The 21,589-nt window shown below is 39.1% G+C and overlaps 5 protein-coding genes across 7 annotated transcripts; 3 read left to right on the forward strand and 2 right to left on the reverse strand.

The window, feature by feature from the left end:
• Positions 1-15: 15 nt before the first annotated feature.
• On the forward strand, positions 16-1,457 carry LOC132202007 (N-glycosylase/DNA lyase). Of its 2 annotated transcripts, none has more exons than XM_059628614.1 (5): positions 16-196; positions 290-622; positions 681-963; positions 1,015-1,218; positions 1,270-1,457. In XM_059628614.1, the coding sequence occupies exons 1-5, from the start codon at positions 123-125 to the stop codon at positions 1,393-1,395; spliced, it is 1,020 nt and encodes a 339-aa protein (XP_059484597.1). In that variant the 5' UTR covers positions 16-122; the 3' UTR covers positions 1,396-1,457. The 2 variants fall into 2 exon arrangements, with proteins under 2 accessions (XP_059484597.1, XP_059484598.1); XM_059628615.1 differs by having other exon boundaries at positions 18-196; positions 1,015-1,209.
• LOC132202006 (probable ATP-dependent RNA helicase DDX28) lies at positions 1,386-7,947 on the reverse strand. Its single transcript, XM_059628613.1, has 11 exons — positions 7,665-7,947; positions 3,932-4,063; positions 3,725-3,871; positions 3,558-3,668; positions 3,305-3,499; positions 2,516-2,773; positions 2,340-2,453; positions 2,131-2,288; positions 1,897-2,080; positions 1,634-1,786; positions 1,386-1,577 (listed from the first exon to the last, which is right to left on the reverse strand). Exons 1-11 carry the CDS (start codon positions 7,743-7,745, stop codon positions 1,449-1,451), a joined length of 1,662 nt encoding a protein of 553 aa, XP_059484596.1. The 5' UTR covers positions 7,746-7,947; the 3' UTR covers positions 1,386-1,448.
• A 79-nt stretch (positions 7,948-8,026) lies between these two features.
• LOC132202005 (nuclear pore complex protein Nup107) lies at positions 8,027-11,913 on the forward strand. Its single transcript, XM_059628612.1, has 8 exons — positions 8,027-8,191; positions 8,249-8,604; positions 8,701-9,095; positions 9,355-9,673; positions 9,734-10,071; positions 10,327-10,646; positions 10,699-10,979; positions 11,293-11,913. Exons 2-8 carry the CDS (start codon positions 8,257-8,259, stop codon positions 11,815-11,817), a joined length of 2,526 nt encoding a protein of 841 aa, XP_059484595.1. The 5' UTR covers positions 8,027-8,191; positions 8,249-8,256; the 3' UTR covers positions 11,818-11,913.
• Positions 11,914-12,050: 137 nt separating this feature from the next.
• On the forward strand, positions 12,051-13,473 carry LOC132202009 (ubiquitin-like protein 5). The gene is made up of 3 exons (XM_059628619.1): positions 12,051-12,173; positions 12,353-12,532; positions 12,593-13,473. The coding sequence occupies exons 2-3, from the start codon at positions 12,355-12,357 to the stop codon at positions 12,634-12,636; spliced, it is 222 nt and encodes a 73-aa protein (XP_059484602.1). The 5' UTR covers positions 12,051-12,173; positions 12,353-12,354; the 3' UTR covers positions 12,637-13,473.
• LOC132202008 (uridine-cytidine kinase-like) lies at positions 12,700-16,776 on the reverse strand. 2 transcript variants are annotated; one of them, XM_059628617.1, is made up of 6 exons: positions 16,308-16,776; positions 16,095-16,254; positions 15,167-15,409; positions 15,023-15,120; positions 14,910-14,958; positions 12,700-13,225 (listed from the first exon to the last, which is right to left on the reverse strand). In XM_059628617.1, the coding sequence occupies exons 1-6, from the start codon at positions 16,440-16,442 to the stop codon at positions 13,056-13,058; spliced, it is 855 nt and encodes a 284-aa protein (XP_059484600.1). In that variant the 5' UTR covers positions 16,443-16,776; the 3' UTR covers positions 12,700-13,055. The 2 variants fall into 2 exon arrangements, with proteins under 2 accessions (XP_059484600.1, XP_059484599.1); XM_059628616.1 differs by lacking the exon at positions 12,700-13,225 and adding an exon at positions 14,409-14,608 and having other exon boundaries at positions 16,308-16,770.
• Between the last annotated feature and the right edge of the window lie 4,813 nt (positions 16,777-21,589).

The following is a 21,589-nucleotide window of genomic DNA, read 5'->3' on the forward strand; positions in this document are numbered from 1 at the left end:
GCGAGCAAGAAGTATAAAATAAAATTTTATACTTCTTGGCAGCGGGCAGCGGGAAAAATACATAACAAAAACAGATGTTGCTGTTTTTATTTTAACAATAAATTATACCGAGAAAAATCAGCATGTGGATGAAAACAGTGTGCAGGAAAACGGACTTGAACCTGAAACTTGTTCTAAACGGTGGGCAATGCTTTAGGTATATATATTTTATAATTATGACGAGATCAAATATTTTATGTTACATACATAAATTTTTGTTTTTATTATCTGTGTCTCAATTAATCTCAAGGTGGAAGGAAACAGAGCCAGGTACTTGGACAGGCGTGATAGAGGACCTAGTCTGGCAAATCCGATGGGGCCCATCAGGAGATGATCAGCTGGAATTTAAAGTCCATGGGGTCAAAGGTCCCGAGCTTGATGAATTCCACCTGTCAAAGAGGCTCATCCAGTATCTTCGACTGGACACTCCTCTGCAGCCTCTGTATGAAATGTGGTCCAGGAACGACGAGAATTTTAAGAAGATTGTGGGTGACAAAAATTTTGCTGGTGTACGAATTTTAAAGCAGCACCCCCGAGAGAATGTATTCTCTTTCATTTGCTCATCAAACAACAATATCAGTCGGTATGGGCTATTTATTTAATTGAATCAAAACAAATATTTTTAATTTTTTTCTCTTCAGAATAAGCAGCATGGTTGAGAATCTGTGCAAGCTCTACGGAAATAAAATTTGTCAACTGGACGAAAAAGACTACTTCAGTTTCCCCACTGTCGAGCGTCTTGCTGAGCCTGGTGTTGAAAGCCAACTTCGCGCTAACAGCTTTGGATATAGGGCCCCTTTCATTCAAAAAGCTGCTCGAAAAATTGTGGAGAATGGTGGTGACCAGTGGCTTCATGGCTTGTCAAAAGTAGACTATCCCCAAGCTAAGGAGTCTCTAATAACTTTACCAGGGATTGGTGCTAAGGCAAGAAGTGTTTAATTTTCTTTTACAAAAATTATGAAATTGGTAATGTAGGTTGCGGACTGCATCTGTCTAATGTCCATGGGCCACATGCAAGCAGTTCCTGTTGACACTCATGTGTTCCAAATTGCAGCCAACTGGTATTTACCTCACTTGAAGAAAAATAAAACTGTGACCAATAAAATTTATGAAGAAATATCTGGACACTTCCAAGAACTGTATGGCCCTAAGGCTGGCTGGGCGCACACAGTATGCTTTGTGATAAATTTTAGCTCAATATTATTTTCTATACTTATTTAATATATTCAGGTTTTATTCTGCGCTGACCTGAAGATGTTTCAACACTCAAGTACCTCAATCAAGAAATCTCCCAAAAAGAGGGAAGCTCAGACCCCTAAAAAGATTTCAAAGAGGGCCAAAAGTAAACAAATTTAAGTGTGTGAGCAACATACTGTATATTTTATGGATTGACTATAAAATTTTTTACACTAAACAGATGCCAATTGTTTGATTTCCATGTTAAACTCTCTTTCCGACTGTGACTCTGAATATTCCTGAAGCAGTCTTATTATGTTTCCATTCACGTCAGGTAATGGCTCCTGTGATCTTATTGATTTCTGTAAAGAGGAATCAATGACTTCACCTTTATTAAAAAGAAATAATAGATTCTTACCTCAATAGCTTGAACAAGCTTAATTTCAACTGGCCCATTCACAAAGTTTATCACCCTCGCACTACCTTGACTACCTATCCTGCCAACTCGGCCACATCGATGAAGATAGTCGGCCATGAAGAGAGGAAAGTCGTAGTTCAAAATTACATTAGCCTAAAAACAATATAGAATATAAGATAAAATTAATTTCAGAAATTACACAAAAATTAAAAAAGTTCATAAGTCCGTCTCCATAACCGAAATAAATACAAATGCACGATTACCTTTAATGTGTCAAGTCCTCTAGATGCGATGTCTGTAACTGACAAAAACTGTGTCTCTCCGCTTTGAAACATGCTGAAGGTTTCATATCTCAGTTCAGCAGGCATTTTAGCACAAAAACAAGGTGCTTCTATGTTATGCTCCTTTAGAAATAGCGTAACAAATCGACTTGTAGCAGTTTTATTGCTGCAAAAAATGGTCAGTAATGAAGAATTTAAAATGGTAACCAAAATAACCTAAAAATGAGGGTAGGAGACTTCTGAGCTTTCAAATGTTTAACGTTCTTCAAAAGTTCTTCTGGTTTGTGGATTTTTCCCATTCGTAAGAAAGTTTGTTTAATTTGGGGCATGAGTTTGTGCAGTCCAGGAGTAGTCACTATTTCAAACGAATCCTCCTAAATTAATTATTTAGAACTCATTCCAGTTTGTTCCAAGAGAATAATTACATCAAGAAAATCTGCTAAGATAGGTCCAATGTCTTGGGGCATTGTTGCGCTGACCATGGTCAGTTGAGCTCCCACAGGCGCAGAACCATGTCTCCGTTGACTTTGGAAATGAATCTAAATACATTAAATTTGAATTTCACCTAGAGCAATTATGAGCAGAATCAAAATATACTTACATTAATTTTTCTCAAAAACTTTTTTATGTACCAGTTGAAACTGTCGTCCATTAAAGTGTCAGCTTCGTCCAAAACTACATGGAGAATATTACTGAGATCTAGAACTTTTGTTGCTGCCAATTTGCTGACCACAGAGGGTGTAGCAATTAAAATATCCATTGGTTCAAAATTTGGGTTCATGATCAGCCTTTTTGTTCTTCCACCTGTCAACATAACCGGGGTCAAAGGCAGAGTCTTAGCAAGCTGAGATGCAACGTCCTGGAATATGAAATTGGTCATTTTACAAAATTGAAGGAAAAATGACAAATGAAATTCAATTAGTTGGTTAGTTATTATTTTTTTTCAAAATACATATCAAGGTACGGAAAAGTACGAGAGAGCCAAATATCCCTCTCATTGCCAATCCCAGACTGTGACCAAAATTTCACTTTGGTGCGCCTAGGGCCTAGGTGTAGGAGAGACGGAGAGAGCTCTCTTGGGCCCTTGCCCATAAGCCCAATGTTAAAAACGGCTTTACGGGTTCAGGCCCAATCATCCAGTCTTACCTTAAGCTCTTCTCCCACAAAAACAATATCTCTACCGTTTTGTGTGTTGTAATATTAAAAATGGCTTATAATTATATAATTGTATATTTCCTTTCCCACACATAGTGCAATATTTAAATTAAAAAATTGGCGGCGTCGAAATTTCGACATTTCTCCTCAAATTGTTTGCAATTTATGTAAAAAAAAGTTTGATGGATTTTTATATTGCAAAAGAGAAATTTCAATAAACTGAAGTAATTCTTACATAAATTTGGTGCACCAGCTCTCGGTTTGGCGCCAGGACAAGAACTAAAGGTGTATTCAATTTTTCGGGGTAAAAGGTTTTCCAATCGATTAATTGCTGCATGATGGGTAAGAGATAGGCTAGAGTTTTTCCACAACCAGTTTCTGCTGCAATGACGGTATTTTTTCCTTCCAAAATAGGTATGGCACTTTTCCACTTTTGTAACAGAAGTTTATCAGAGGTTGAAACTTTCAATTTCCAAAAATATTTTCACCTGTATCAATGTGGGGTGATGAAAGCTTAAGTTTTTTACTGCTGATATCAAATCTGAGGAATATTTCATGTCATCAAAAGTTTCACTGACGGTATTCTGAATTTCCACAGGCTTAAAGGAATAACATTAAATAAGTTTTCTGGTGTTTTTAAAACAAAGAGAAGAACCTTTTCGGATGGATGAATTGTGAAGAAATCGCCGTTGGCATGTCTGTTGAACCAGGCATGGCTAGCAAGCTCTGTTCCTCCTCCAACTGTGCCTGGGATATCTTTTGGAAGATTAAACTGTGGCCGTTTGCACTCGATCAGCCAGTTCTAAAGAAAATTTTTTTTCCATGATAAGTCTTTGGGTAAATAAGTTAAGTTGAGGCAAACTTTTGTGTCCCATTTGGGTCTGTTGGCAGAGTTGGCAGAGAGTTTGGGTTTTCGAACTTTTCGCTCTTGTGATTTTGGTGTCGTCTTCGGTGCTATGGTTGAAGTATCACGGAGTTTGTTAAAAATGTACCACTAGAATTGAAGAATGATTAGTACAAATTGATTGATTGAGCAAAATTTTAATGCGTTAAAGCTTATTCTAATAAATATGTATGTAATACAAGTACAAAACTCTGCTTTAAGTTCTGCTGTCCATCAATTCTATGTTATGTTATTATCATGGTGCTCTTATGGTACGTGCCAAATAGGAGCAGCGATGGCGGACCTTCGGTTGGTACCTCTGTAGGACTAAACGCGAAGTTTAACGAAGCGATCCGAACCCTCGCGGTCCGTGAGATAAATGGGAGGAGCCTATTCACCACTTTTCCCAACAATCTTAATTTGGGGGCTGCAAGAAAGAATCAGGGCTTTGGGATGGGTTCAGAATGGGAAAGACGTTATTTTCCGGGAAATTGCATTATGGTACGGGGAAAAATTGCATTATGGTACGCGCAAAAATAACAGTATGGTACGCGCAAAAACAACGTTATTGAACGCACAAAATTTATATTATGGTACGCGCAAAAATAACGTTTAAGTACGCGCAAAAATTATATTATGGTACGCGCAAAAATTATACTAGGGTACGCGCAAAAATAACGTTATGGTACGTGCAAAAATTATGTTATGGTACGCGCAAAAATTATATTATGGTACGTGCAAAAATTATGTTATGGTACGTGCAAAAATTATATTAGGGTACGCGCAAAAATAACGTTATGGTACGCGCAAAAATTATGTTATGATACGCGCAAAAATTATATTATGGTACGTGCAAAAATTATGTTATGGTACGTGCAAAAATTATATTAGGGTACGCGCAAAAATAACGTTATGGTACGCGCAAAAATTATATTATGGTACGTGCAAAAATTATATTATGGTATGCGCAAAAGTAGCGTTATGATACGCGTAAAAAAAAGAAATGGTGAAATGTAAATTTATCATTAAAAAAAAAGAGAAAAAATTGGGATTTGATGAATGGAAGTAATATAAAATAGCACATTTTTTTTATAATTTATATCAAGTCCTAAAAAAATTATGTAATTAACATATTTATATTTCATCTGAAAACCCCTGAAAAAAGTATTTGATGAAAACAAGTAAAATTATTAGTAAAAAATTATTATCGTCTGTTCAAAATTCCCTCTGCAGACAAGTTCTTCTGTAGGCAACTCTCCCATGTGCGTTTGCGAGCTCCGCTCGCACCCCCCTGCAAAAATTAATCTTGGAGGTTGCCCAACTCCGAGTTGCCGGTTCGTGGGGTGCCCCCAGTCCCATGTGCGTTTGCGAGCTCCGCTCGCACCCCCCTGCAAAAATTAATCTTGGAGGTTGCCCAACTCCGAGTTGCCGGTTCGTGGGGTGCCCCCAGTCCCATGTGCGTTTGCGAGCTCCGCTCGCACCCCCCTGCAAAAATTAATCTTGGAGGTTGACCAACTCCGAGTTGCCGGTTCGTGGGGTGGCCCAAGTCCCATGTGCGTTTGCGAGCTTCGCTCGCACCCCCCTGCAAAAATTAATCTTGGAGGTTGCCCAACTCCGAGTTGCCGGTTAGTGGGGTGCCCCAGTCCCATGTGCGTTTGCGAGCTTCGCTCGCACCCCCCTGCAAAAATTAATCTTGGAGGTTGCCCAACTCCGAGTTGCCGGTTCGTGGGGTGCCCCAAATCCCCTCGTGTGCAAAGGGAATGGAAAAGTGTTTATGTGAACAATAAAGAGTTAACAAATATTGAATTTTTTTTTATAAATTTAACTAAAAAATTAGTAATTAAAAATAATTAACCAAAATGTAAAAATTTATTAATATAATTTTATCGAAAAAAATATTTTTCTTACGAAAGTTATATTTAAACAATATTTTCAATATTTGTTTACTCTTTATTGTTCACATTGCAATACGAAAATCATTCTATAATTTTTACAATATCAGATTTTATTTCAATTCCTTGCACGCGAGGAGACTTTGCACACTAGGGGATTGGGGCACCCCACGAACCGGCAACTCGGAGCTGGGCAACCTCCAAGATTAATTTTTGCAGGGGGGTGCGAGCGAAGCTCGCAAACGCACATGGGACTTGGGCCACCCCACGAACCGGCAACTCGGAGTTGGGGCAACCTCCAAGATTAATTTTTGCAGGGAGGTGCGAGCGAAGCTCGCAAACGCACATGGGACTGGGGGCACCCCACGAACCGGCAACTCGGAGTTGGGGCAACCTCCAAGATTAATTTTTGCAGGGAGGTGCGAGCGAAGCTCGCAAACGCACATGGGACTTGGGCCACCCCACGAACCGGCAACTCGGAGTTGGGGCAACCTCCAAGATTAATTTTTGCAGGGGGGTGCGAGCGAAGCTCGCAAACGCACATGGGACTGGGGGCACCCCACGAACCGGCAACTCGGAGTTGGGCAACCTCCAAGATTAATTTTTGCAGGGAGGTGCGAGCGAAGCTCGCAAACGCACATGGGACTGGGGGCACCCCACGAACCGGCAACTCGGAGTTGGGGCAACCTCCAAGATTGATTTTTGCAGGGAGGTGCGAGCGAAGCTCGCAAACGCACATGGGAGAGTTGCCTACAGAAGAACTTGTCTGCAGAGGGAATTTTTGAACAGACGATAATAATTTTTTACTAATAATTTTACTTGTTTTCATCAAATACTAGAGGGGTTTTCAGATTAAATATGTTAATTACATTAATTATGAATTGATATAAATTATAAAAAAAATCCCAATTTTTTCTTTTTTTTTTAATGATAAATTTACATTTGACCATTTCTTTTTTTTACGCGTATCATTTTTTGCACGTACCATAATATAATTTTTGCGCGTATCATAATATAATTTTTGCACGTATCATAATATAATTTTTGCGCGTACCATAACGTTATTTTTGCGCGTACCGTAATATAATTTTTGCACGTACCATAATATAATTTTTGCACGTATCATAATATAATTTTTGCGCGTATCATAACGTTATTTTTGCGCGTACCCTAATATAATTTTTGCACGTACCATAATATAATTTTTGCACGTATCATAATATAATTTTTGCGCGTACCATAACGTTAGTTTTGCGCGTACCCTAGTATAATTTTTGCACGTACCATAATATAATTTTGCGCGTACTTTAACGCTATTTTTGCGCGTACCATAATGTAATTCTTTCGCTTTCCATAACGTTTTGCGCGAACCATAATTTTAATTTTTGCGCGTACCATACTGTTATTTTTGTGCGTACCGTAATGCAATTTTTCCCCGTACCATAATGCAATTTCCCGGAAAATGTCGTCTTTCCCATTCTGAACCCATCCCAAAGCCCTGATTCTTTCTTGCAGCCCCCAAATTAAGATTGTTGGTTAAAGTGGTGAATAGGCTCCTCCCATTTATCTCACGGTCCGCGAGTGCTTTGCGGTTAGTCCTACACAGTGTACCAACCGAAGGTCCGCCATCGCTGCTCCTATTTGGCACGTACCATAAGAGCACCATTATCATAATGTAATTTCTATGTAATTGTGATATTTTTCAATATACGTATTAATGCTGGACCATACTGGACAAATAAATAGTAAAACATAATAATTTCATAATTGATCCACAATAATAAATTGAAATAGAGACAAGAATAAGAATTATATCATACCGACATAGTTCTAGACGAAACTGATGAAGTACAAAAAGGAAGACTTCTTGAAAGAAGAAACAATCGACTCTGGGATAGCATGATGGCTTATGTTACGTATTTAAAAATTTCAAAGTGCTTATAATAAATTAAATTTATGGCTCAGAAAAATGTTCTTAAACTAAACGTCCTCAATTTATAAGCAAACAGCAGTTAAAACCAACTGAAACCAGGAGCCCAAGAAGTAAACATTAAACAACAAGCATGCGTAAATGTGGGTTTGGTCTATTTTTGTTGTTGCACTTTTGTTCTATAGGAAGAAAGATGGGCGGAGTCCATGGAGGTTTTTGCCAAGTTCTACCTTCGGTCGCTTCTCCTCTGGTGGCGTTACTGGCGTTACTGTTAACTGTTACCAAAAGGGTGCGAAAATTAACCGGCATTAATCGAAGTATGTAAACAAACGAGAATAAGTTAATTATCTGATTGTTAAGCCACCCTGAAGCACTTTGCGAAATTTTTGCATTCATCAAAGAAGTAAAAGATTCCAGGTAACTTAAAGATTTGTTGGCTGCATTTCATACAAACTAAAATTTTTGCCTTCAAAGTTTGCAGCATGCTGCGGCGGCTGCCTGTGTCGGGGCCCAGGTCGCTGGACCTGGATGACTCGATGGCCGACGCAGACGACACGATGCAAATGCTGCGGTCGCCTATGCAGCGCTTGCCGTTGCGCTCATCCACTCTTGACACGACGGCCTCCGTTTTTGACAGCACCAACATGGACGTGACCATTCTGCCTGGCGAGATCTCCAAGTTCTACAGCCAGTCGCTGCTGTCCGAGTCAGCCGAGCCGCTCGAAGCACTCGCTCAGGCCTTTTTTGATGTCCTCGACGCCCACTCAGACGCCCAAGAGGCCTTCGACGCCATCAAGGAGTTCCACCACGTTTGCGACTCCTTTGCTCAGGTTCAATTTTTTTCTTGCCAATCTGTCAAATAAAATTTGTATAAATTTAACAAGGGAATAACATTTAATTTGATCGAAAAATTTTGATATGTTCAGAACTTCAGAAATTGCAACTTGCTGGAGAAATGGCTGACAGATGAGAGAAACACCTGGCGCTTAGTGGAGACTCTTTACGCAGACCGACTGAACTTTGATGAGGACAGCAAGGACGTGGGCATGGAGCTGCGGATTAGTGAGAAGGAGGTTATGCTGGACGTTTTCCGGCAGGATAACATAACCAGGCAGTGCCAGCTGGTGGTTGACTGGCTCGAGCAGACCGAGGCATCTCGAAAGGAAAATGCCCAGCTGCTCAGGGCCGAGCACTTCTCAGACAAAACGGTCACCTGGGAGAACACCATCTTCCAGCTCAAGCAGAGGGACAACCTTGCCTACAACTCCAATGTCGCTCTTGTCACTGAAATTGACCCTGACGCACCCGTTAGACAGTCTCGGTATATTTTAGTTTCATAAAAACTTTCCTTTCTAAAAATTGTTCCTATTAACAATTAAAGTATTCAATTCAAATTTTTCTGAAAACCACTGAAAAATCGTCAAATTTAGTTTTTAAAATAAATTTTTTATGGAAACTGGATCCGAAAAAATCTTACATTGGTCAATTTTACTGTACATTTAGGCCCAAATTATATTATAAATTATCAGCACATGCCTAGACGCACCTCTAAACCATTTATTTAACTTCCTGATATTTAGGTACATTCACAAGTTGGATGCTGAGGATGAGGCAATTTTGCTAGGCCAGATTTTGTCGCACGTCCGCTGTGGGCAGCTAGACTTAGCACAGCGCCTCTGCGTCCACTGCGGACAGCCTTGGCGAGCAGCTACCCTGGAGGGCTGGCGGCTTTACCACGATCCCAACTTGAGCAAGGATCAGGATACTGGTGTACTGGAGGCCGTTGAAGGCAACCCGAACCGCGACCTCTGGAAACTTGCCGCCTGGCACATGTCCAAGGACCCCAGACTGCCACAGACGGCCCGCACCACCTACGCTGCGCTCTGCGGACACCTCCAGGTATTGACCTTTATTTTTATCCTATAAGATAATTTTCTTACATAAATATATTTTGAAAAGGCTATGCTGCCCTCAATGGCGACCTGGGCAGACTGGTTGTGGGCTCACCTGAGGGCCATGATTGATGTGCGCATCGAAGAAGAAATCAGGGAGCGCGTGGACAAGCAGTTTGTTGAGATGCCTAACAACTACTGGGCAAACAAGATGAGCCAGGCGCAGATTTTTGCCGCCCTTGCCTCCAGCATTGATCCCAAGGTGAGGGCTGAGCACGCTGATGACTTCCCTACCCTGCAGAGGTTCATCATCCTTGACGATGTTGCCACCCTATACTCCACCCTGGCCGCTTGGACAAGGCAACACGCTAATCTTCCATCACAAAAGTCACCGCTCCTTCTCAGGTAACACTGAGCTGTCAAAATGTCAACAAAAAATTCTGTTTTTCTGGGAATTACAAGCTTGTTAAAATTATTTTATTAATAACAATTTAAAAAAAAAATATGTTCTGTAAGAATTGTCATAAAAATGTATACATTTGGTTGTCATTTGTTTTATGTTATCAATATCTAAATACTCTAAATTGGTATTTTTGTTGGATATCAGAATAAAACAATTTTTAGTGAATATCAGAGGATAAAATAAAAATATGTGTTCAGGTTTGCAGCGCACTTGGTGCTGGTGCTGAAGCAGCTAGGCAAGGAGGAGAATGAGATATGCGCACACTATGCCAGTGAGGTGCTGAAGACGTACACAAAATACGTGATGGGTCTGAAGAGGCCCGAAATAGTTATTGCGTATGTTGCAAAGCTGCCCAAGAAGGAGCAGGTGGACGTGTTGGCCGCTTACCTTGAGGGCATCACTGACCCCGACATCAAGACCCAGTGCGCCATCCTGGCCAACAACGCTGACCTGGACTTTACCAAGGCGGCTAGGAAGGTTGTCGTCGCCATCAGGGAGCGCCAGACGTCTAAACCAGGTACTGATTTGTCCCTTAGTGAAGAGTGACCCTGACATATCACTTGTATCAGGTCTGAACCCTGTAGAGGAGGACGTAGCCAAGATCGATGCGCTCGAGTGGCTGAGTATATGTCCGTCGCAGAGTGTGGAGGCTCTGTGGCACTCCAACGCCCTTGTGCGGCAGTTCGTGTCCAAGGGCAAGCTGGATCTGGCCAGGAATGCCTACGCCAAGATTCCTCCAGACGTCCTGCATACCATTGTCCAACAGGGTCAATTGCTCAGTGAAAACGAGGATTGTTCACCGAGACACAGCGCCGCCATGCGCGAATACCTCTCCTTTCAGCTCTATCTGGTTAGTCCATAAATTTTATCTTGTTCAAAGTAATTCAGTTTTTAAAGTTAAAAACATAGGCATCTCAAAAAACTTTTAAAGTTATTTTTCCTTAAAATAGAATAAAATATTAAATGAATATATTATAGAGGTAGGACATTTAGAGAGCTGAGGTGATAAGTTTATCTAGTTTTCCTATTTGTGATCAAAAACCTATGACAATAGTGTTTGGAACACTTGGTATGCACTAAGAATAGTAACTATTTATTTGGCTTTATATTATCAGTGATGGTCATAATATCCAATTGAATTACCATGTAAATGTGAATTGCAGGACGCACACAAAGATTTTGGAGAGTGGCTGCACTACCTGCACAAGAGGCCAGTGGCGCCAGAAGCAGTGTCGAAGGAAGCCGCCTTCCAGCAGAAGCTGCTTTACGAAGAACAGATCAAGTTTTACAAGTCCTCGCTCGAAAGCTGGAAGAAGAACCTGAACCACATGGCCGAGGTGTGCAAGAAGCGGTTCATGAATATCCTGACCTTCCCTGATGGCGTGTGGCTAAAGGAGCGCGATGAGTTGGAGTTGTCGCCTGAGGTGGTGGCCAGGAATAATGAAATTGACAGCCTGATCCGCATTGTGGTGCCGCAAGCTGCTTTCCTTGTCCACGAAATCAGCCTCAAGTCGGGTGACGCTAAGTTCAGCCTCCACCTAGCCAACATCATCGCTTCCGAGCGCTACGAACTCTACAGACACTTCAGCAAGAAAGACCTCAGGGAATTGCTGCAAAAGATCTCTGAGTCATCTGTTGAACTGCTTAAAATGAAACTAGACCCTTTCGGCCACGAAGTTACAACATAAAAAAATTAAAACATTCGAAATAACTGTTCATTAAGTGGAGACTCTTGTATTCTACATTCATTAAATAAAATCGTTTCTTATTTTGTGTAAGTTAATATTAAATATTGGAGTGTTATTTGGATGATAAATGTTAAAAAAATTAAACACTAAAAGAAACATTATTGCGCTGCTAGAAAGCGCCTATTTGCATAAGTTGCATAATATAAAATTTAAATTTTCGCGCCTAGTTTGACAGGACCTCTTTGGTTTGCAATTTTTTCTAGGATTTGTTATTGTTTTGTTGACGGTGAACAATCGGGAGAATTCTGCCGAAAAGCTTCTTACTTTTGCAAATTTTTGAGAAAGTACACGTCGAAGTAAGTTTTAAGACATTTAATTTTATGGCAAAATTTTCGTTGTTCAATGAAACCAATTTTTTGCCAAAATATTAACAAGACACGGATTTTGGAAGCAACTTTGGTTTCCAGACATTTCGCTATACATACATTGTTTTCCTGCTATTGATTAACTGTGATTTATTTTGAATTTTGTGTAGGCATGATTGAAATCACGTGTAACGACCGTCTGGGCAAAAAGGTGCGTGTCAAATGCAACACGGACGACACAATCGGCGACCTGAAGAAGTTGATCGCCGCTCAGACCGGCACACGCTATGACAAAATTGTCCTCAAAAAGTGGTACACGATCTTCAAGGACCACATCACGCTACAGGACTGTATGTATCTAATTTATAATATTTTTATATTTACCTTACTAAAATAAAATTCTAATTTAGATGAGATCCACGACGGAATGAACCTCGAGTTGTACTACCAGTAAAATTCGGAAGGACAAGGAAAGTGAAATGAATGAATGCGGGTCTGTCAAGTACTTTTTTTTTATTTTCATGATTGGCAGGAAAATGAATGCTTGTACATACAACTGATTCCACAATCAATATAAAATTTTAAGACAATTTTCTTAATTAATAATAAACGTTTGTCACTTAGCAAATGTCAAAAGAAGATTTATGCTTCTTTTTTATTCTATTTCTATAGTAATATTGTAGGAAACACTTGCTATGTTATAATAGAGAGGAAATTAATTTATAACAAAAAAAAGACAAAAAATTGAATCCTGCAATTTTTCAAAAGGACTAGCTTGTGTAAATTTTAAAATTCTAGTTAAAATATTTGGTGTGTGTGATTAGATAAGTGATAATTAAAATGCAGAGCTAAAGCGTGTGGTTTTGACTGAATTCAGTGCGGGGTCTTGAAGTGTCCGTCAGAGAGCACATTCCTGCGCGGAGAGGCAGGGGAGGATTCACCAGAGAAGGAGTTTGAGAATTTGGTGGGGCTGACGGGCAGCGGCACCGCCACCTGGTTGTTCAGCAGGTCCTTGATGTGCTGCACAATTAGCTCGATCGCCACTAGAATTGGATCAAAAATCAGTCGGGCACAAACACAATCAGTGCAGCAGCAGCGGACACAAACAAAACACACACAGACATTGCTGCTCATTAGTGTGCAATTCTTGAACACACCTTTTGTATTAATCTTTGGGGAAAAAAGCAAAAATCAAGCTGGCAGTTTCTTTTTATTGAGTGAAACGACTTTTCAGTTTTCATACATTTTATTCAATTGGCAAAATACATTTCGTTCTCTTTTTTTAGTGAGACTACAACTATTAGTTTTTCTTACACAACTTAAAAAAAGTGTGCCTCTTATCAGATCGGCGGTATTTTGCCGTGTGTGCGGAAATGATAACACAACGCGTCAGTGGTTTTCACAATTAATGTGGTAAAAAAGGACACAAAATCATATGTATATAGTTTTGTAAAGGAACAACAATGCAATGCTGTGGGTCGATAAAAGACTGCTACGATGGGGGTAGTTTTCGGAATGTAGCAGCTAAAAATTAACGGGGAATTTCCAAAAATTAAAAATGCTCTAAGTCTCAGTTCGTGGGTGATCTGCTTCTTGCTGAAAAAGATATGAAATGCACTAGAATTTGGGGACTGTGATCACCGCAAACAAATGCATCATAACTTAGATTACAATTCATTGCGGTACAAAAGAAAATTTATCTATCTAGAAAAAACTGCTGTTAGTAAAAGTTCAGGAATCCGATAGGGTTGCCAAAGTTATTTGGAGATTTACAAAATGTGGCAACGCCGATCGACTCCTTTAAAGGCTAACAGTAAGTTTCAATTATCCTGCGTTCAAAAATTGTTGAGCGTCACTCATTAATCCGAAAAGCTCTCTATCTCATTGGAAGATTCTTCTCACAAAAATTTTTTGATTTGACTCATTCCGAGGGGTGAATTTTCGCAATCGATTACAAGTTTTCTGCGCGTAGATTGAGCGTATTAAGCTAAGCTACACTCGAGCTAATTAACTTGTGCTGTCACTAATCAGGAATCGGGCCACTTAAATTTTCCGCAACCAAATTTTTGTTATTCAAAACTGATAATTTTAAAAGGCGATTTCAACAGTGTCAAAAAAAATATATAATTTGGGCAGAAATCTTTGAAATTATTAGCGCTAGAAGCCAAAATCGTCATTGGAATCGGACGTGATTTTTCAAATCTCTGCGAATTAGAGGATTGCTAAAAAAAAAATGAGTGTAAATTAGCGGATGAGAGATTCAGAGGACGAATTTCGAGTGGGCGGCTGCTTGAGTGAGGCCGTGTTGCGGTGGTTGCCATTACACAGGGGGTGGTGGTCGATGATTGGAGGCGGTCGCGGCGCCTCTACCTCGTCGTCGCCATGCAAAATATTTCGAATATGGTGGACAATCAAGTCAATAGCCACTGCAAATGGAACACAAAAACCAAACAATAAAAAACTATTTAAAGCTCTCGTCTGGTATGCGCGCGCAAATCACACACAAATTATTACTCTGAGAGAAGGTAATTAATCACAACCAACCACCACACCAGAGTTACTAAAGCTGAATTTTAAAAGAATGTGAATTCGGATTAGTCAGAGAGCTCAGCAGCACTTTTTTTTTTTGTTCCACCACCTGCTTTTCTAGTAAAGTGTGTTCAAGAATTTAGCATGCGTTCAAATCAAGAGAAAAGCAGCAAGGGATCGAGTTTGCTAAAGACTTGCCTGTGTTGTCGGCTCCGCGGGGAATGATAACGTCGGCGAATTTCTTGGTCTGCGCAAAAATCATTTTGTGATTAAATGGTTAAGTGGAAATAATTAGGGAGGAGTATAATTACGGGCAGACAAAACTCCTCAAAGGCCGGCTTGACGTACATGGTGTATTGATTCAACACCTGGTCCAGGTCTCGACCCCTCTCCTTGATGTCCCTTAAAACTAGACCCGGGATCACGATTTGAGTGGATAAAAATTTAGTAATGACCTCTGCGAGCAAGTCTAAGGTCTGAGTCGGTGTCGACAAACAGCTTCATGTGGAAAAGGTTCCTTATCTCGGGGATGTAGAAGGCGAGGATGCCCTCGACAAGGACCACGTCTGCAGGGTAGATGGTGGACATTTGTTGACCGCTGCTTGAATGCTTGCGATAATCATATACCGGTATTTCACAGCTCTTGCCGTGCAGAATGTCCGCCAACGTCTGGTGAAGCAGCTCGTTGTCAAAAGCATCTGTAATTCGATTTTCAAAGGAGCCAAATTTTATTATGTAAATTCAGAATATCCTTGGATTGCAACGAATATGTTGGGAGACTAAATTTGGCCAAAATTGGCAAAGTTGTACGCATTTGAAATTTTTAGACTGGCCAGTTTTATTCAAATTGGCTGCCCATAGAGATTATTGAAAGCTTTATTAATCCGCAATTTTTTTTTCAAAAAGTACTGGTCCAGCTTATGTTATAAAAAGACCTAATAATAATTTTGTCTGCAAAACAAATAAAAAAATTTATTTAGCATGTTTTGATTGATTTGCCAAGGAAATACTGATGGTATGTTTAAATTGGAAGGAGTTTGAGCGAGGAGTATTATTTTTAAGCTCTTGTTTTACTGCAACAAACGTGGAATGGCCTTGCGTTGGAAATAAAGTGAGTAGTTGTTAGAATGTGCGCAAAAATAGAGGTTTTTAGCAAGAGCGATAATTCAGCAAGGTTGTCGGCCGGCGTTGCCAAGTGTGTGCCGCGGTCATTGAACCAAACCAAAACTTCCTTAAAATTAATTCAATAAAAAAAGAACAAGGAATTATTTTCGTCTGCAAACCAAATCAAGACCTAAAAACGTAACAAAAAATCAATCTCTTCCGTGACACGCCATAATATATAAGTAAAAAAAAAAAATAAGGAAAAAATTGAGATCAAACCGGGGTGGTCGAAGTTGAAGTTGCCCTTGACGGCCCTGATGCGCTCCTCGTCGTTGAGTTCGCGGTAGAAGCTGTCCTGGCTGATGCACACGACCTGCCGCTGCGTGTAGGCCACGTTGTCGATGCCCAGCTTCTCCATGATCCTCTTGCACACCGTCGACTGCACACATTCTCAGAGTTGGAACAACAAAAAATTAAGAATCTTAGTGGTACCTTTCCCGAGGCCGTTCCTCCGGACACGCCGATGAGGAAGGGCCGCTTGTTGTGGCGGTGCAGGTGCAGGCCGTTGCTAGTTTTGCCGTCGCCGTTGGCCGCCGCCGCATGGCCCTCCGCGGTTGACTCGGACATGTTTTTTTAGCAGTGCAGCCCAAGGTCAACGCAGACCCTTGAAGGTCGGCTCTCGACTCGGCGCTTTGGTGTCACCTGGTTGCAACCTGCTCGTCTCACTTCTGCATTCCTCCTAAGGGTCGCGAAGGCCTCTGTAGTCTCGGCAGCGGTGCACGCGAGACCGAGCGAGCTTTTTGTGCGACAGTCAGCTGGTCGCGGCGGCACTCGCAGCTGCTGCGTCGTTTATCGATCGGCCGCGGGAAAGCACCTCAATGCGGAGTGTGTTGGTGGCGCCTGCACTCCACTGCCTGCAACACGTGCCCGCGGTCCTTTTTGTTTTCGGCTCAGGGTCACCTCTGCTCTGCTGCAACCAAATCGTCAATTTATTATTAGGTTCAGCTTTTATGGTCCCGTTCAGGTTGTCATGTAATACTGGCAATTTTGTATAGTACTTATTTCGTAAGAAAAGAAGTTGAGATTATAATATTAAATTTATATATGATGCAGGTACATTAATTTTAAATTAAATACATACATAATGAAAAAACTACGTTAAGGGAAAATATGTATGACCTTAAATTGTGTTAAAAATATATATTTTTTTAAGAAATTGAGCTCTAGGGAATTGAAAAAACATCACATTTAAACATAAAAATTTTAAGTTAGTTTGAAGATTTTAATTTTTATGTTAAAATATGGTGTTTTTTCTATTTTGCTGATTTATAATTTATTTTTCTTGCTCAAGAAATAGGGTCGCAGACTGTGACCGAAACTGGTAGAGCTATTTTTTTTTTAATAAAACCAATTTTTCGCAATGAGGAAAGGCCTGATCTCTTCATTTCAGAAAAATATTGTATTGGAATTACTGAAACTGTCCAAGTAAAAATGACAAAGGAACGATTAGAATGTTCAAAATAAAATTTAAAAAAGTCTTATCTAACAGTAGGAAAAATTTAAATTTTTTTATCAAAATTTCATTTTTTAATCTTATAACTTCATTCGTTTCCCTTTTATCAGTTTCAGTAGATAAATTATTCATGTTAAATCCTTCTATTAAATATCTTGTCTCAATAATTCTGTAATCGCACAACCCGGAACGAAAGACGAACATCATTTAAGCTGTATAATTGTTTGTTATTAAACGCTTGTTCAAGAAGTTGTTTCAAATTTTGATGAAACGTGTTTTCATAATTACTGCTGAAAGCGGTTTTAGCCTTGCGCGCGGAATACATTCATATTATGACACGCGAGATTCATTTTTTATTTTGCAGAGATTTGCGTCGCCATTTTTAATTTTGACTCTCTCAATCAATCTAGATTAAAGTTTAAGAAATTAATAGATTATACTTCTCAGACCACTTTTTTATCACGGTTCCTCCAATTTACTTATTTATTAAATTGAAGCCATACCAAGATAAAATTGGAATTAAAAAATAAACATTAATTTTCTAAAATAAAATAAATGTTCATCCTCAGTAAAAAATATACTCCTCTTTAATTTCTGTTTAAATCAATTAAAGCAATTTATTTGAGAGCTGCGAGGTTTAGATTTTATAAAATTAAATGATGTTCTCATTTAAATGAAATTTCACAATAAAAAAAAAATGAGATTTCATAGCCTTTGCGTGTAATTTTATTATATTTATGGAAAATATTACGTCATGAATTTCTCATATTATAAATCGATAAATAATGATACGAATTAATTATATCATGCAATGGCTCTAAAATCTTTAAAAAGTAAGTTATTAGAATAATTGTGTTTTTTTCTACACAAATTCAAAGTTTGTAAAACTGAGCTACATTTGTCTTTACAATTGCAGACGTAGACATATAAATTATCTTCCTTAAATTAATTTAAAATCAAAAATTGCTTTTGAGAAGGCAAAAATAGTTTCAAAAAACAAAAAAATTCTCACACTTTGATGATTTGCGGAAATTTTTTTATTCCGTCGAGGGCATGTGTGAAAACTGGATGTTTACGTTGAGTACGTTTTCGTGATTTGCGTGGCGCAGTCAGCGACCGCGCCGAGTAAACAGAGGCTGCAGCACGAGACCGAGATTAGAGGTGTGGACGGAGCGTGACCTTTGCCCTGGTGCCCCTGGTCGGTGTGTGTCAAGGACGTGCGCGCATCGACATAAACCGGATCGTTCCGACTCGCGATCCTCATTCAAACACGCCAGACGGGAAGCGGGGAGTGTTTTTTTCTTATGCTTATATCAGGCGCTCCATTGTTAGGAGAAAATTAACAAAAAATAAGGGCACTCAGACTACAAGAAAAGGGCCTTTGAAGTTGAAGGTTTCAACAAGAAATTGATTTTTAGCACACAGGCCTTCAAATTTTATTTTTTAGGTAAATTAAATTATGTTGAAGACGTGCATGCAAAATATATTTCCTAATAAAATTGAAGAAAAAATATTTTGTCATTAGTTTTGGATGAAATTCTCTTTTAAATTTCTTAAACAGAGCTCAGTTAATGATCGATAGAGGAGATGAAAAATATTAAAAAAAAAAAATAAAAAAAAAAAAATAAAAAATGCCTTACCACGATGGTTGAATGGGGAGCTCGGCAAAAAATTTAATAAAGCGCGTGTTAGCCGATTGGCTTTGAGCTTTGAGTTTTCGCTGGGCTGGACAGGATAAAGAAAGCAATGGGTTGCACTAAAAATCAGAGCCCTAGCTGGCTGAAAAGCTGGGAAAGGATTTTTTTAATTTTGCCGAATAGCGTGGGAGTCTCTTAGCTTTTTGCTCTTGCGTACGTGGTTGCTGGAGCAAATTTCATTTTGCGCTTTGCTCTCTTCTATAGGTGGAACCGAAACAAAATGTATTTCTATAAAGATATTTATTATTTTATTGAGCCATGCTCTTTTATATTTGTGCAGAGAATTCCATCAGTAGAGATATGCTGGTGAAAAGGGTGCTCTTAAGAAGACCCAAGATGCCAAGAAAATGCGATGGAATTTTATTATTGCGCGCCGTGTGTGTTTTGCCCAAAGAGGAGCGCATTTGTCTCCGCCGTAAATCAATTATCTGCCTTTCAGGACACTTTTATTGCGTGCCAATTCTCTCAAAAGGTCACGCAAAACTCAGTTTAGCTTGCAGTTTAGGTTTTTGCGTACAAATCTATGGGATACTCTAAACTAAAAATTATATTTAAAAATTAACAACAAAAGATGCGAACTGCGAAGTATATATACAATTTTTTAATCAAATAATTTTTGTTTCAGAATTTTCTGGAATCTGATGCTGATCAAATTGTTAGATACTTTTAACTTTTCCAGCACTCTGGTTATTTTTAAATGCCGTAAAAAAATCTAAGAAATATTTTCCTTTTTTTAATTTTTTTAATCTTGTTGACTTGTTGCGAGAGAATAAATGAATAATGAATTGAACTTGCGTTTAAATATCTTTATATCTTATGATAAAATTTGGATTCTCCTCTCAAAATTTCTAAAAAATTTTAATGTGTATTTAATAAGTTATTTTTGTGAAAGTGCAGATTTTCTGGCTCTCGTCGTTTTACTGGACCATGAATTTAATTAGCGGCTCTGCTTTCACACACCGAAATTTTTACGTCATATCTCTCTCAACGGTAACTTCTGGGTCTTTCGTGGGATCCGCGTGGGCAAAAATGCAATTCACATCTCGGGGGAGAAGACGTCAGTCGCGAAGCCAAACTGAATGTGTTGTGTGTCTAAGCCAAACAAAAAGTGGTGATTCACTAGTTGGCATGCACCGCGTGCACTTTCCTCTCCTGGAACTATTAGACGCGCGCGCGGGACGTGCCTCTGCAAAAACGCGTCAAAGGCTTTGATCATCTCGTCGCGTCGTAAAGCACAGATTAATTGCAATTCGCGCGCGGGTGGATCATCGATGCGCTAATAATAGGCCGAAAATAAAGTAATGAGATAACATGTGGCGTGCACACTCATCTCCTTACAAAGCTATACGTCAATTCTGAATCACTAGCAGTTACAGCGAACCTGACATCGAAAATTTGAAGATTGGCACACAAAATATTATTAAAGTTACAGAGAAAGAATCGCATTTTTATAATGAATAAATTATGAAATTAATATTCTCAATAAGTCATGCAGAAAAAATAATATAATATTGATAACTACAAGTTTTTATTATTAACAATAAAATGGAAAGTATCATTTCGTATCATTGATATTCTAAAAATAAAAAATTATTGGAAACTCTTTTGAGCATTTCATTCAATTAAATTAAATTAATTCAATTAAATACAATAATACTTAATAGAATAGATTTTATAATAATTTCAGTTACATATTATGGTAAATTTTACCAGATTCGTACGACTTCAATTATTGGGATTAGTTTTTCAGCACGGATATTGATACGCAATGCAACCTGCAGAGCAAAACAAAAATTATAAGTTACAGCTAGATCAAGCTAGATTAAATTGTTTAAATATGAAAAAATTATTATTTTGTATATTCTGCAATGACAAGCGTGCTTAATTTTAAAATAAAAATTTATTTTACAAAGATTTTTTTAAAAATTCAGGCACCCTTGCGCTGATCTCTTTTGAAAACCGTGATCCGAGGGCCAATCAGTTCCAAAACAACCACAGTATTTTATTTTCTCCACTTCCATTATTGCAAAAAAAAAAAAAATATAAATATTGGAATTAGAATGAACATCAATAATGAGAGTAAATTAGAATTCCCTCCAAATTTTAAATGGTAAAAAATTTTACTGAAATTATTTCATTTTGTATTTTTCCCTCCAACAAACAGGCTAATTAGTTGTGGAAATTGAATGTGGGCGCCGACGTGACTGAATGTGTCAGCTCTTATATTGAGCGCGGGGGTGGTTTGAGGCTTTTGAGGGTCTGGGCAAACATTATAGTTTGGCGTGGGTCGCCCTGCTCTGCGTCCAGCCTTTCCAGATAAAGGTGTTCGCGCGCATAATGATGCTTACTTCGCGGAACTGCTGCCAAGGTGCCACTCGATCAACCCTGCTAAGGGTTTATTTGCAAACGTATTTTTATCGCAGCTGCCACCTAACCGTTACGTCACCCTTGCGGAGAATGAAAGACACATTTTGATAAAGAATAGAGAAGATACGGGGATTTTCTGGCCGCGATCACGAGCCCAGGGCCACTTGTTGCGCTATCTGTACCGCCGCATTAACTCT

Source organism: Neocloeon triangulifer, unplaced genomic scaffold (genome assembly GCF_031216515.1).
Source record: "Neocloeon triangulifer isolate White Clay Creek 2 clone unplaced genomic scaffold, ASM3121651v1 ptg000014l, whole genome shotgun sequence".
Classification (NCBI taxonomy): domain Eukaryota; kingdom Metazoa; phylum Arthropoda; class Insecta; order Ephemeroptera; family Baetidae; genus Neocloeon; species Neocloeon triangulifer.

Coding starts and splice junctions, on each gene's coding strand:
- LOC132202007 (XM_059628614.1), top strand. CDS start 123: ATGTGGATGAAAACAGTGTGCAGGAAAACGGACTTGAACCTGAAACTT. Junction 964..1,014: donor TACCAGGGATTGGTGCTAAG/GCAAGAAGTGTT, acceptor TTGGTAATGTAG/GTTGCGGACTGCATCTGTCT. Junction 1,219..1,269: donor GGGCGCACACAGTATGCTTT/GTGATAAATTTT, acceptor TAATATATTCAG/GTTTTATTCTGCGCTGACCT.
- LOC132202006 (XM_059628613.1), bottom strand. CDS start 7,745: ATGCTATCCCAGAGTCGATTGTTTCTTCTTTCAAGAAGTCTTCCTTTT. Junction 3,500..3,557: donor ATCACCCCACATTGATACAG/GTGAAAATATTT, acceptor CTGTTACAAAAG/TGGAAAAGTGCCATACCTAT. Junction 2,774..3,304: donor AGCTGGTGCACCAAATTTAT/GTAAGAATTACT, acceptor TTCATATTCCAG/GACGTTGCATCTCAGCTTGC.
- LOC132202005 (XM_059628612.1), top strand. CDS start 8,257: ATGCTGCGGCGGCTGCCTGTGTCGGGGCCCAGGTCGCTGGACCTGGAT. Junction 8,605..8,700: donor TTTGCGACTCCTTTGCTCAG/GTTCAATTTTTT, acceptor TGATATGTTCAG/AACTTCAGAAATTGCAACTT. Junction 10,072..10,326: donor AAGTCACCGCTCCTTCTCAG/GTAACACTGAGC, acceptor ATATGTGTTCAG/GTTTGCAGCGCACTTGGTGC.
- LOC132202009 (XM_059628619.1), top strand. CDS start 12,355: ATGATTGAAATCACGTGTAACGACCGTCTGGGCAAAAAGGTGCGTGTC. Junction 12,533..12,592: donor CCACATCACGCTACAGGACT/GTATGTATCTAA, acceptor ATTCTAATTTAG/ATGAGATCCACGACGGAATG.
- LOC132202008 (XM_059628616.1), bottom strand. CDS start 16,442: ATGTCCGAGTCAACCGCGGAGGGCCATGCGGCGGCGGCCAACGGCGAC. Junction 15,410..16,094: donor CTTCAACTTCGACCACCCCG/GTTTGATCTCAA, acceptor ATCGAATTACAG/ATGCTTTTGACAACGAGCTG. Junction 14,609..14,909: donor CCGCGGAGCCGACAACACAG/GCAAGTCTTTAG, acceptor TTCCATTTGCAG/TGGCTATTGACTTGATTGTC.